We start from the raw sequence: 14,129 nt of genomic DNA, 5'->3' as shown, positions 1-14,129 counted from the left end.
AGATGCTGATTTTTGTATGTGCTTATCGGTGCACTTCTGTGCTTTACCCCTTCGACATTAAAATACTCTATATGTGCACCAGTCCAAAGGTTTAAGCTGCCTTTGATCCTTAAAGGCTGCGTTTGTGACAGCGTGGGTAAGGGTGCGTATGGGGATGTCTGTCACTATTTTCCTCCTTGCACACTCCAACGTTGCTGAGAAACTCTGGGCAATCACAGTTCTTAGTGCTGTTATATCTAAGGGCTTTTCAACAGCAGAGAGATGGACTTGAGAGTCTCACTAATATGAGTGTGGTTGTTTCCCACAGGGAAAGCCTGGAGAACCGGGGCTCCCAGGCCAGGAGGGCGCCAGAGGCTTACCGGTAGGTTCTGCTCTAAAAGGGTCAATCCAGTCACTCTTCTGTACTACAGCTGGGAAGCTTTTTTTGGGCAGATGAAGGCCTTTACTGATGCAAACATAGAACTAAAGGGCTGGCCTGGCTGAAAATAGTTATGGCATTGTGACCAAATAAATAAATAATCAACAAAAGTCAAAAACAGGCATTTCCAAGTCCTTCATACTTGGAGAAGAATAGGTCCATTTTCTTAGAAGTTAAAACCCAGAACCTCATTACTCCCCTTCTACCAGAAGGCATGGTCACAGCTGTAGCCCTTGTGCTCTGTAAAACATCCTCTGAAAGGATGGGGACGATGAAATTTAGGGCTAAGTAATCTATGGGCTGGTCACACCTGGAATACACATGGTACAGTCTTGGTCTTTCAGCCTAAGGAGCTATGGAAAGGGCTTTTCTGTCCCTGTGACATGGCCCTTTCTAATCACTCCCTGGAACATGGCAGCTCAGTGCTGACTGTTCCCCAGTAATCTTAGGCAAAACTGGAAAGGGTGTTAAGTGCACATTCAAGGCAGAGATTTCTTAATGTTTCATGAATCAGAGTAATGGGTGATTGTTGCTTTCTTTCTCTTTTGTAGGGTTTCAAAGGACAGAGAGGAGATACAGGTCCCCCAGGCCCGCGGGTAAGTAACACGCGCGACATGCACGATGATCCTGTGGAGAAAGCTTGTGGGTATTGAAGTTGGCCTTTCTGAGGCAAATAGGTAAAAATGATGACAGGTATGTGTTTACCAAAAAAACCACAGCAACTGTCTTCAGCCCACTGCTGCCTCCAATGATCCCTTTGACATAGCCTGTTGTGAGAAAGCGTCAAGGATGCCTCCATACCACATCCCTCTGGTACAAATGCTGAGGTACAAGGTGAGGAATGCTACTGCACTTGTGGGACAAGTATCAGCTTTCCTCCAAAAATGCCTAAGAAATGCAAAGGAAGTTAAGAGACAAAAATTACAGAGATGAGAATAGAAATGTCTCTAGCCCTTTGACTTAGTTGCCTCTGGTTCATAAAACCCAAAACTCAAATTCTGTGTGAAAAATTGGTAGCTTCTCAGGTCATAGCAATGCAGTACAAAAAGCTCCTGTGTGTAGAAAGTGCAATACAAAACAGAATCTACTTCTGCCTAATTCTGGCTTTTTACAGAGAAATAAAATGCTCTGCTTGCATGAATTTAGCTGAAAAATCCAGTGCTAGGGTTCCTCACCTCTTCCTCATTATAGTGGTTTCTATATCATGAATAGGTTGGTAGTTTCCAGTTACTGCACTAGCAGTAGCAAATATCCTGCTGGAAAGCAGCGCACCACTTACAGAAGATGCTTCTGAGTTATTTTTATAAGCTGCGTGCCATGTATGATGTACGAGGCTCTTGTTGGCTTTTAAAAGTTTTCACTGAGCTCAGTCCTATATTGCAGAAACTCCATACCAGTTATCATGGTGTTACTGGTCTGTCTTTGCCCTTGAGTTGATCTCTCTGTCCTTCTTGCCAAATTGCAGGGGGAGCCAGGTGCAACAGGTCCTGCTGGGCGTGAGGGACCACCAGGGAAGGACGTAAGTGCACCATTTTGAGCAGAACCTAATCTTCTTCTCCCTGACAAATGAAGGTTTTAATTCACAGCAACCCTGACCTAAAACAACTGCAGGAACTGCAATAAAGGATGAATTACTGCTGCGGTGCACAGGGAATGATTTGTGCAAAGACCATTAAGGCAACGAAGAATCTGAGGGCCCTTGTCGCTGCTCAGCTGCTGACACTTAAATGTCAGTTGTGTCTTTGGAAAAGCAGAGAAAGCGGCATTGTTTGAACCCCAGGCTGTACTGTGTAGCCACGGACCTGCTTTCTGCTACCCCTCTCCAAGCAGTGCCTCATTCTGCAGGTCCCACTGGGCCAGGTTCTGCCACGCTTCCTCTGCAAAAGCTCTACCTTACTACGTGCATAGCTCCACCGAAATCTGTGAAATACCTATGGAATAAGACACTGCTGCTCAGAGGAAAGAGAGATGCTGCAAACGGATCCTCTGACATGATTAGTGTCAAATGCACTCACATAATGAAGTCCTGGGAGGGCGCAGCTGATGTGGGATCCTGCTGCAAATGCTGAGCAATGTACTAAGTGGCTGATGTGCCATTGCCATGGGACTTGGAGAAGTTGTTTTTCATTTGCACCCCTTTGTATCACAGGAAAACTTGTGCTGTAAATGGTACCCTACAAAATAAAGTGGAAGATAGACCTAAGGGAACCCCAGACAAGACAGAAGCAGGTCTTAACACTCCCTCAAGAGAGAACAAAGTAGTCAGATCTTGAGAAATCCTGGAGAATCTCTGTCCCTGAGAAATGCAGCTTTAAGATAACCTGATAATAATTGTTTCTGCCTGTAATCAGACTGAATTTAGTGACAGATGTTTAAAATTCAAAAGGCTGGCCTTCCTCATATGTAACTGAAAGGGGGTAGTGACACTTCTTTAATGCTGTTTCCCCCTAATACGTGAGCAGTGTAATTTAGTAGGAACATTTTTAAATGCTTGTTTTCTTGCTTCTATGTCAGATCATTTTCATTCACCACAACACTTTTCTTCATTTCAGGGTGACACCGGTCCTGCAGGACCACAGGGCCCTCGAGGACTCAGAGGGCAGCCGGTGAGTTTTGTCTTCTGACAACCCATTTCTGGAGGTACGTTGTGTGTGGTGGGAATGTCCTGCAGCTCAGAATTCTGGTCTGGAAGAAGAGTCTTAAGCAAGGTTCAGGTGATGTTTGGTTAAAACACTTTGCCTAATTTGAGAACAACAAATTAAAATTATATTACTAGAAGCTGATGAAGACTTATAATAGCACAATGGAGTGATGGTTACTGACTCCATGGGAAGAAGGCCAATGACATCCTGGTTTATATCAGAAACAGTGTGGCCAGCAGAAGTAGAGAAGTGATTGTGTCCCTGTACTGGAAACTGGTGAGGCTGCACCTCAAGTACTGTGTGCAGTTTTGGGCACTGGAACACGTCCAGAGAAGGGCAATGAAGCTGGTGAGGGATCAGGAGCACAAGAATTAAAAGGAGTGGCTGAGGGAGGCTGGATTGTTTAGTCTGGAGAAGAAGAGGTTGAAGGGAGACCTTATCACTCTCTACAACTACCCGAAAGGAGGGTGTAGAGAGATCTGTTGGTCTCTTCTTTCATGTAACTAGTGACAAGAGGAAATGGCCTCAAGTTGTGCCAGGGGAGGTTTAGATTGGATATTAGAAAAAAATCTTCACTAAAAGGGTTATCAGGCATTGGAACAGGCTGCGCAGGGCAGTGGTGGAGTCACCATTCCTGGAGATGTTTAAAATATGTGTAGATGAGGGGCTTAGAGACATGGTTTAGTAGTGAACAGATTATGATTGGACTCAATGATCTTAAAGGTCTTTTCCAGCCAAATGATTCTATGATTGTATGAACAGTTTAATGGATCCTGCCAGGATTGCAGTGTCAGAAGGGCTCATGTTCCAGTCCTGCCTGGCATACCACTCGCTTTTCACTTGGCCTCAGTTTTCAAAGGTAGACACTAATTGAGGGTGCCCAGTTTGAGATATGTGGGGTCCAGTTGTGATATTATTCATTTTTGTCATGCTTTATGTACTTTTTTCTGAAAAAAAAAGCTTAATTTTAGGAAAAGATTTGTTTAATTGAACACCTGTAGAGGTTTATTACAATTTCTATGAAGGAATGGCAATTTAGTTGACATTTCAGACAGTGTCATTCGGGATGGCTGAGAAATTACATTTAATAATTTCACGGGTTTTTCATTTCTCTCTTAAAATTCAGCCCTTTCCAAATTTGAATGCAGGTCTCAGTTGCTGAACCAAGGAACATCTTTAATATCTTGCAATGAGTGATTTCTTTTCCTTCTCAGAAGACCTGCTAGTGAAACAGATTCTGCAACATGTTCTGTAATCAGGGCAAAATGCTTATTCAGCCAGCAATGCCAGGAGCTGGAGAGGCAGATCCCTCAGAGCTGGGAGGCTATGGGTTTAAATTAGGCTGCAGGAACATATGGAGAGCTCCTGTGCCTATCTTGTAATTTATCTCATTATTCCTGTACTGCTGGCATCCCTCACTAGCGTGTCATGCCCCTGCACAACACTAGCAGTGAATAAAAAGATTTGAGGAGACAGAAATTATCGTAACTCCAAGCCATATTCTTCTCTGAAGAAGAGATACTTGGGACTTTGTATCTTGGAGACCAAAGTATCAGTTTCTCTCGTTCTTCCTCTGCTTTGTTTCTTCTCTAATAAGGAGTGTGAGGAGTGATTTTGAATATTGCCAGTAAAACTGCTGGTCTTTATGGTCACTCAAATGCAGGGGAAAACATCTCTGCACGGTGAGTTGGGAACAGAGGGGAGCTGGGTGCCGAATTTCATCTCAGCAAACTTTAGCCAGTGTAGATGGTCAGCTCAGGTACTTTGATAAGGGGTGGTGAGAAACAGGTCCTTCTAAAGGATAATTTGGCTCATTCTGAGTTGTCTGGTGACAGGCATGCATCAAATGGCTCAGGGCTTTGGAACAAGTGTTTCTCTCCATTCCCCCTCAAACAAGAGAAGCCTGAGGTTATTAAAAAAAATAGATGCCTGGACCCTGATACAGATGACAGCGCTGAGAAGAGAATGGTAGGCAGTAATTTCCTCCTCAGTCACTGGAGAGGGAAAGTTTTCTAACACAGGAAGGTGTGGGGGGATCTGAAGATATCTCTCAGGTAGTGTGAAGCATTTTAACATAGTTCAGTGAGTTGTCAAGAGATGCTTCAAACATGGCCTAAAGGGGTTGTCTGCACACCAGTAACTTGGAACTGCCATGGTAGGTGGCTCTATCCATACAGGAGGATGCTGCATGTGATAGGGATAAGGGTGAAGAAATAGAGGAGTGATGGTTAGGTCCTCTTCAGATGAGGGGATTTGGGTCCACCTCTCTCACTTTTTGTCTTGGGATGGGGTGAGCCATGCAATCAGGGATGGAGAAGTTGGGGAGTCTGTTGAAAATCAGAGCTTCTCACTCTGCAGTCTGCCAAAGGAAGAGGATGGACAATGCAAAAGAAATCCCTGCTAGAGTAGTAGTAAGTGGATATTTTTAATTGTAGGACACGTTACTTCACTAACCTCTTTCTTTTTCACACAGGGCAAGAATGGATCGCCTGGACCTGCAGGAGAACCTGCCCCAGCAGGTAACCCAGTAAGTACCACAAAGGGAAAGTCATGCAGCATGCAGTGAAGTCAAGGAGAGATGACTGATAGAGATGGAGTGAATTATGTGTAGCTGCTCACCATCCCTGAAGTGGCCACGTCTGGAGATCAGTGATCTGAAAAACACTGCTGGCCACGAGCACTGGAGGGGGTTTGGCTACGTTCCTGGAATCGAGCTGCTAGCTGGGTCATCGTTTTTCCCAGCAAAAGCTAAGTGTTCACAGAAAATGAAGATGATTGATTACCTGGTATGGAAAAAAAAAGATTGGCATGCCTCATCTTCACCAGTAGATGTAAATCTGCCAAGTTGAGACACTGCAGCCAGCAGAGAGCTGTCAGGAGGAAGGAGAGGGCCTCGGGGAGCTGGCAGGCTGCCACTGAGGAATAGCAGCAGCAGGAAAAGCCTCCTCAGGCACTCGGGGAAAGAGCAGGCAGTGGGCAGTAAACCAAGATCATGAAGCAGAATGAAACTCTCCCCTGGGGCCATCCTGTGTGGAAGAACAGCATGGTAATGAAGAGCTGTAAGGACAGTGAGGAGTTTTTTTGTTGTTTCTTTGTTTTGCCACTGAAAATTGTCCAGGATTCATCAAATCCATGCAAATGTACCTTCGTGTCCAGTAGCATCTGTTGCAATACAGGGCTGTTTCCTAGCCCTAGACATTACAGCTTGCTGGGCTGTCAGATTCTGATAGAAACAAAGATGTAGCAGGACAATCTGAAAAATTTTAGCAGGACTGCACCGGTTGTAACCCTTGTGATGCTGTAAAGCAACCTCAGTCTTGCACCGTCTTGTGCTCTGAATGTGTATGGCTTTGCGGCAGAGATGTCTCCTCCTAAGTGGTCTTAGTGAAGCAAGAATCACCTTTCTGCAGCCAAGAATTAGTGCTGCTGCTTTCTTCTCCTTGACATAACTTCTCCTCACCTTTCTGGGACCACTGCTTCGTACCCTGTGGATCCCACTGTTGCCTTTTCAACCTTAATTTCTTCTTCCTATCCAACCTACCCCTGCTGCCAATTTCTGTTACTGCTTTTTAGCTTGCTGGATATTCACTGTGGCTTTGGGATGTCCCATGAGTCATAAAATCATAGAATCACAGCATGGTTTAGGTTGGAAGGGACCTTAAAGCTCATCCAGTCCAACCCCTGCTGTGGACAGGGACACCTCCCACCAGCCCAGACTGCTCAAAGCCCCGTCCAACCTGGCCTTGAACACTGCCAGGGAGGGGAATCCACAGCTTTCCTGGGCAACCTGTGCCAGTGTCTCACCACCCTCACAGTGAGGAATTTCTTCCTAATATCTAGTCTAAATCTACCCTTTTATAGTTTCAAACCATTCCCCCTCATTCTGTCACTACCTGCTCTTGTAAAAAGTCCCTCCCCAGCTTTCCTGTAGGAAATGACTGCCAAATGGGGGTTATTTTTCTAATGATCATCGTGTTATCGTGTTACCTAGACAGTCAGTTAGTGACCTGGGGACTCACCAGCTTTCTGCCCAAACACAGAACTAGAGCAGCCTCTGCTCCAGCGGATTTACAGTCCAAAAATAACATCAGAGATTGAAAAAGGATAAAGTCCGATGGGTGAGCAAGGAGAAACAATGAGACAGTGTTGGTCAGCAGAACAGACAGTCATCTCATCAGTATCCTTCTCTGTCATTAAAATGAATCCTCTCCTTCTCATAAATACTATTATGGGAAGTATTTCCTTGTGCTGTACACAAGTCCATCTATTTCCAGCCTTGTCTGGAAATGCACTAATTTCCCTCACAATGTGGTGTGACAAGCCAATGGGTTCTATTTCTGTTCTGAGAAAAAAATAGGAAATGGGACAGGTCATCATGGCAATAAGGGTTTCTTTTCCACCTTCACTGTTGTTGTAATCACAAGGTGAAACCTGCCAGAAATCTTCTCCTTTTGCACCTTTGCATCTCCTTTTACTGTTTGATAGTGCCCATCCCACTGCACAGTGCTCATGGTAAGAGCTGTGCACAGCGCTCATGGTAAGAGCTGTGCACAGCGATGCACCTCCATACCCATATGTCACATGCTTTGTACCTCTTCTTTGGTGCTCACGTTACACAAGATGGGCTTAAAATAAAGACAAGTTTTACCTTTTACAAGTAAAAGAGGATATGGTATGAATTAGAAGGCAAGGGACAAAGTTGTGAAAGAAAAAGTTAAGACTAAAATAATATCAGAAGTGTACATGAAATGGCTCTGTATAATGAACAGCCATTTAAACTGCCATTTAATCTGTAAGAAAAAGGGATAGTTTGGCAGAACATCACAAGAGATAAGCAAAAGGCAGACATTTTTTAAATTAAACTTTGAAATAAAGGCAAAAGAGCAGCTGAGTAGCTGTCTGTTGACTGTATCCTCAGATTTGAGCAGTGTGACCATCTGCACTGCTCCTTGTCATTGCACATCACAGCGTTTCCACTCTGCAACACCACCGTATGAACCGTAGCCACTGAACATACCCCCTGTCACTTCCATAATTGTCACTTCCTTTTCATCTTCTCACAGGGACCCCGCGTAGCTCATTAATAATGCAAACATGGTGTTCGCAATCTGCTTTTCTAAATGGCTTTGTTCTTCCTTTCCTTGTCAGTTTTGGGAGTCCTGCTGCTACAGCGAAATTTCCCAGTTCCAATGTATCTGTAACTGCATGCTCTGCAAAGGAGATGTTGGAGAAAGGGCTGCTAGTGTCTGTCTCATTTCTGTCCTAAGGGTCCTAAAGGGAATAAAGGAGAAAACGGCAGCCCAGGACTCCCGGGCTTCATAGGACCCCGAGGACCACCTGTAAGTACAGCGAGGGATGGATTAGACCCACTAATTGCCTGCTTTGAAATGATGGACTGATGAAGGTGGAACAGAGTCATCTTTAATTGAGTGAAAAAATACATAGGAGAAAACAAAACTCTTGACTAAAGGAAACTGGACTGTAAAAACAGTATTTTCATTATGGACTAACAACCATAACCTTGTTTACTGAGCTGGTACCTGTCAGTCAGCCCTGGTAATGTGTGCATTATTCAGGCTGGTTCAGTAATCTTCTTAATATGGCTATCGGGTATTTAAGTTATTCAGACTACATCTCTGCATGCACCCCAGAAGGGCTAAACAGGGAAATTTTGAGTGCTGATAACAACAGATATTCCTGATATTTGCTGTTTCAAGGATAATTCCTTTGTTACCATCAACAGAGGTACATTGTAATTAAAGCATCCATATACCTCCCAAAGTGATCCAGAATAATACCTATATACATGAAAATATCACAGCCTTAATATTCCAATATCTTTAGCCCTTCCAAGGTGAGTAAAATATGTTACATTCCACTTGGAGGATAGAAAAGGTGAATGTTAGGTAAATATTTTTGTTTGGTAAATATTTTTGACTCTGCTGTGTTGCAGAGCTGAATCATCCACAGGATTATTCTTTTTTTCTTCTTCTTTCTTTTTTTAATGATTGGAAAGGGAGTTTCATGATGAAAAGAGGAGAAAGAAGTATTTCTCTGGAAAATTAATTTAAAGCAGCAAAGGTGGTGGCCATTTAAAACTCAGGCAACCCTAAGGAATACTTAAGTGCGTCCAATGCTGCCTAGCGTGGAGCTGATGTGATCACACATCTGTGATGAGTTACATTTCTCCTGCATACATGGATATATGCTAGCACTGTCGAAGTTGTTTTATGTGTTTCCAAGTTATGGGGAAAATACCACCTGCATATATACATTATAGATATGATCATATATGTGGATTGTAAATGGACTATAAAGATGAATCTTTTCATCTGTGATATGTGAAAGCGGGCAGAATTTAAGCAGTAACTAGTTTAATGTTTGCTTTGCTTTATCAGTGCACTTCAGAACTGCAGTGACTTTTATTTCACTGAAACTCCAAAATGCAAAAATTGTCTTGCCTAATTAGCACATTATAAATATAGCATATAGGAAAAAAAAACCTAATAGGGTGCTTGTGTAAATTGAGATGGTTTGATAGAGTCCTGAAATACAGGCAAGCTTTCAGGCTCAAACTCGCTTTATCACTGGCTCTGTATCCATTATCTCAGCTGGTGTAATTCAAGATGGTACTTACAAAATTTTATATCCCTTACGTCTTTTATGGCAATAACATTGGCACAGATTAAGGTAAAACAGCCCAACTAAAGCATACAAAGCTTTGTGAAACATCTGTAAGAGAAAAGAATAAAATGGATTGAAAGCAGGCACACACTTTCAATTAAATACCTGTCCTGGTCTCAGCTGGCTTGGTAGCAATGACTTATTATTATTTATAAATATTTACATGGTATGCAGCTTTACTAAAAAATCCTTTCTAAATAGTAGGCTGTGTCTTTCCAGGAATGACCTATAGCAGTAAAGTAAAACCTGCTGTGTGCAGAAAACTTGTGCTGTAAACAGAAAGCAAGACTCATGGTTATTAGGTAGGGTCTTTCTTCCAACTCCTTGCAGTGCAGTGCTAAACTCACTCTCTGTATCCCTCAGGGAGAGCCAGGAGAGAAAGGTCCTCCCGGAAAAGAGGTAAGTTAAATTCCCAGTTGTCTCAAAGTAGGGCTGGTGTTTTTGGGGGTAAAAAAAAACCCCAACAATTCTACCTGGATTTCAACAAATTGATTTTTTGTTTCTTGAATTGTCGATATTTGAGAGCAAACAGGGAGCTTTCAGGAATCTGTGGGACTTACAGGAAAAAAAATTTCCCCAGGTCACAAAAATAATTGTACAGACGTGCACTTTATTATTTACCATTATTATGGCTAGCTCTTTCATGCTTATCGTTATTTTGTTGCAGGGCGCACCAGGGAAACCAGGTGAAATTGGCTCCAGAGGAGAGAGGGTAGGTTGGGGAATATTATTCATTATTTCATTATGTTGAATTAGGGAGTTATTTTGAGTTAGAGGCCAAGCAAAGGGTCATTCAAGAGTGAAGCGTGGTCTGTAGAGACCTGCCGTGCTCCCACCCTCCCAGCCCTCTCTTTAATCCTTCTCTGTCAGTAATAGTTCGTAGATCATTTGTAATGCACCAGATGTTGTATTCAGTAACTTTGCCAGCTCAGCTGTTTGTGTTTCGCTGTGCTTGGGAATCAGAAGTTTGCCTCTTATTTTGTGGTGGTAATGTTGATTTTTTCATTTAGGGAGAGCCTGGCATCAAAGGTGAAAAAGGCCCTCAAGGAGAAAAGGGCCCTCCAGGTGATCCTGGGATACCTGGTCATAAAGGCCACCCAGGACTGATGGGTCCCCATGGGCCCCCAGGAGACACTGGGCAAGTTGGACCTCCCGGACCTCCAGGACAGCCAGGATTTCCTGGACCACGGGTAAGATTGACAGAAAAGGGCTTTGTACAGTGATTTTACTGCCACGGTGTGTGATCAGAAAAGTACCCGAGATAACAGTAAAGCTGATAGAAACCAGCATTGTAATGGGAAGGCAGTGTTTATACCTCTTGATACGTACACGGGAGAGCTATAGCATATCTCAGGGACGTGCTGTGGGGATGTTGGATTGAGCTCCAGGAGAGCTGAACAATCCAAACCTATAACCAGGGCAGCGAGTTCTGACATACATACTCCTAAAAACCTAAATTAGGTCATGGGTCTGAAATCTGAAGAAGCTTCTTTCTATAAGGGTGTTAATGCACAGCATTTCATATGGATGTCTTATGCCTGCCTCTGCTGCTGGTTGATATGAGAGACAAAATGCTGAGCCATGGAAAGGTCACTGCTCTATTTCTGGAAATCCTGAAGTCAGCTCATCAGAATTCATGAAATCCTATTTTTGTTTAATATTCGCTTTTTTTTTCCCCTAGCGGGAAACAATCTCACTACTGAGAATACTTCAGGGTAATGTGTATAGAAGAATGAGAAAAAATACCAACACTAGTGAAGCCACTATGCCCATCCTGAGGATGAATGTGAGATCACCTCAGAGGAGAATACACAGTGAAATAATCTCTGATGTAAAAACTGGGTAGATTTTAGACACACCATTTCTTTGTGTGTCTCAACAACACAGAGATTTGATGAAATCCAGCGATGATTATGGAGATGTAATGCAACTAATCAGGTTAAAACTTGAAAAGATAATTTGTAAGCCTTCAAAGTATGTTCCACAATTAGGTTTACTTACTGGGATATTAATTAAGAGCCATCACAAATGGCTATTACTTAATGATGAAATTTTTTCTTTTGTCACCAACGAACACATCTTTTTCCCATGCAAAATTTGTGTTGGGAAGAAGGCAGCAAATAGACCAACTCTGTACTTACCAGCAATGTTATGGGTTAAAATTGAAATGTCTCTTACCTATGTAATAAAATTTATGTTTCTTAATGAAAAGTAACTCTGGTTCAGAAGACCTCATGAGGTTTTTATAAACATAGAGTGCACAAACTGCATCCTTCTGTGTTAAAAGGAGAGGTGGGAGGGAAAAGCAACACTTTGATGCAAATAGCTCCTGCACAAAAGAATGCAGTCTTTAGGTTGACCAGGAGTACCAGGAGTATTTGCAAAACTGCCAGAAACTAAAAGAATAATTTTAGCAAAAAACGTAAAGTGCATTTAAAGTGAAACATCTCACTTTATGATTTGCAAAGGAAAATGTTTGATATTGCTGGTTCAGAATGGTTTGTTTTTTAAACACAGCTACATTTTTTCTTCTGAGTTTATGCAAAGACAAGAGTCTGTACCTTATAAGTACATTTTTATTTTCTTGGAAAGGAAGAACATAAAAAATTTTCCTTCCACCTACCAAAACTGCTTTCATAACTTTTTCAGTTGCATCATCCAGAGCTGTTGTTCTTTGAGTTTTGACAGCTATTACAACTGTCCAACAGTACTGTCACCCAAAAGAGCTGAGAGAAGGGGATGATAGATGGCCAGTCAGCCATGGCCCCTGTCTACTTTTAACAGCCTGAAATCAGGCAGAACCTTGTAGTCACTTGGAAGAGTGGATGTTACATGTGTAAACTGGCTTCTCTTCCCTGGGTTAGGGCCTGTCAGCAAGCGATTCATCTGGTGTGAGTGTTCATATCAAGACTAGATATAAGTCTAGGCAAGTCTTAGCTACCTACCTTAGGTACCCTGGGTGCATGCAAGGAAACGTGCAATGCTGAAAAAGGAGGTAGGCTTTCCACTGTAACCAAATAGGGCACAGGATGCCTCTTGATTCAATTTCTACTACTTCTCCTATGAGTGTACAGAAGGGAGATTTTCTCTGGAGAGTGTCCCAGCTATGCCTTCTGACCAGGCTGCCTGCTTACATGGTTGAGCCTATGGCTTGCCAGCAGATTGGGAATTGTGGATGTTTTGAGTTCCTTTACATTCTTCTTTCAAGCAGTCCCTGCAGCCCTCTGTATGCTGTGGGTGATGAAATGCACCCCACCAAACCCTTTGTGGAGGGTTTAATTCGCACATCCCTTGGCTGTGATTATTATGTCTTGCTATTGCTGTGATTATTACTCTCCAGGGGGAACCCCCATCTCTAGAGACCTTGAGAAGGCTCATCCAAGAGGAGTTAGCCAAGCAGCTAGATGGTAAGTAACCAGCTCTGGGAAACCAGAAGATCTATCTGAGAGTATGAAAGAAACTTTTCATAGCTGTGCTGGCATCTGAACCTCTTCTGCTTATGGAAGGCAATGTTGCAACAAGCCTGCCCAGAAGGAGAACTGTGTAAAATAAAATGTGCTTAGCAAGCTTTACCATTCCCCAGTCTTGATGTTCCCAGCAATAGCACAGGGGTTTTCTTCCTTCTTCAACCCAAGGCCATCACCTGTGCTAAGCACCTCATGGCTTTTTGCTACCAAAGCAGCTTTACTGCAGACTTGTTCCTGCAGATGCCTTGGCTGAGATGATAGGACAAGAGAAGATCCAAGCTCAAACAGATTAATTTAGGGCCCTGGAAAAGAAAGTACACAGAGTAGGAGCACACAGAAGGACTATGGACTCTGATAAACTTGCTTTTGGTGTCCCAGCTGGACGACAATGTCTATGACAGTCATACTTACCAGTACAAAAAGAGGGAGTGAAGTGGTTTGGGGCTGCTGCTTCTCTCAAAGTGCCTGAATTGCAGACCACTCCTGACCCTATCTACGGTGAAATACAAAGCTGCGAAGCTTCTCACACAGCTTTTGGAGCAGCTGACATGTAGCTGGAGGCATTTTTCTCCATGCATGATCCATGGATCATGGCTTAATGGAGTGATTTATTTGAAGGATTTTATTTACAGACTTGCAGACTTCCACGCCAATCTAAAAGCATTTGAGAGTCTGGATCAATGGAGAGAAGATAGAAAACACTTCTCCCTCTATTCTGTAGGATGTTTTTGTAATGCTGAGTATCTCTTAAGAGCTGTCTCGGCTCTTCAGGGTCTTAATATGGAAGTGGCAAAAATGTGTTTGCTTGGAAATTAGAGAATGTGCTGACGCAGGGAGCTGCCTTAGTTACAGTTTCTGACTTCACAGCCAGAGACTGGTACATTGGTTTTATCTCCACATGTGTAACAGACCAGAGCA

At 43.0% G+C, this 14,129-nt stretch overlaps 1 protein-coding gene across 1 annotated transcript in view; it reads left to right on the top strand.

Moving 5' to 3' along the window:
* Positions 1 to 14,129, top strand: part of COL22A1 (collagen, type XXII, alpha 1) — a gene marked incomplete at its 5' end in the record, with an annotated part of 153,143 nt that overhangs the window by 136,339 nt on the left and 2,675 nt on the right. Inside the window, 10 exons of the mRNA XM_010183650.1 lie at positions 308 to 361; positions 970 to 1,014; positions 1,884 to 1,937; positions 2,971 to 3,024; positions 5,534 to 5,587; positions 8,328 to 8,399; positions 10,108 to 10,143; positions 10,412 to 10,456; positions 10,755 to 10,934; positions 13,085 to 13,151. Of these exons, the coding sequence (XP_010181952.1) occupies positions 308 to 361; positions 970 to 1,014; positions 1,884 to 1,937; positions 2,971 to 3,024; positions 5,534 to 5,587; positions 8,328 to 8,399; positions 10,108 to 10,143; positions 10,412 to 10,456; positions 10,755 to 10,934; positions 13,085 to 13,151 (661 nt within the window). The remainder of the gene's footprint in view (positions 1 to 307; positions 362 to 969; positions 1,015 to 1,883; positions 1,938 to 2,970; positions 3,025 to 5,533; positions 5,588 to 8,327; positions 8,400 to 10,107; positions 10,144 to 10,411; positions 10,457 to 10,754; positions 10,935 to 13,084; positions 13,152 to 14,129) is intronic.

This window comes from Mesitornis unicolor, unplaced genomic scaffold, assembly GCF_000695765.1.
Source record: "Mesitornis unicolor isolate BGI_N332 unplaced genomic scaffold, ASM69576v1 scaffold9714, whole genome shotgun sequence".
Taxonomy (NCBI): Eukaryota; Metazoa; Chordata; class Aves; order Mesitornithiformes; family Mesitornithidae; genus Mesitornis; species Mesitornis unicolor.
This window is presented reverse-complemented; position numbering and strand designations above follow the sequence as displayed.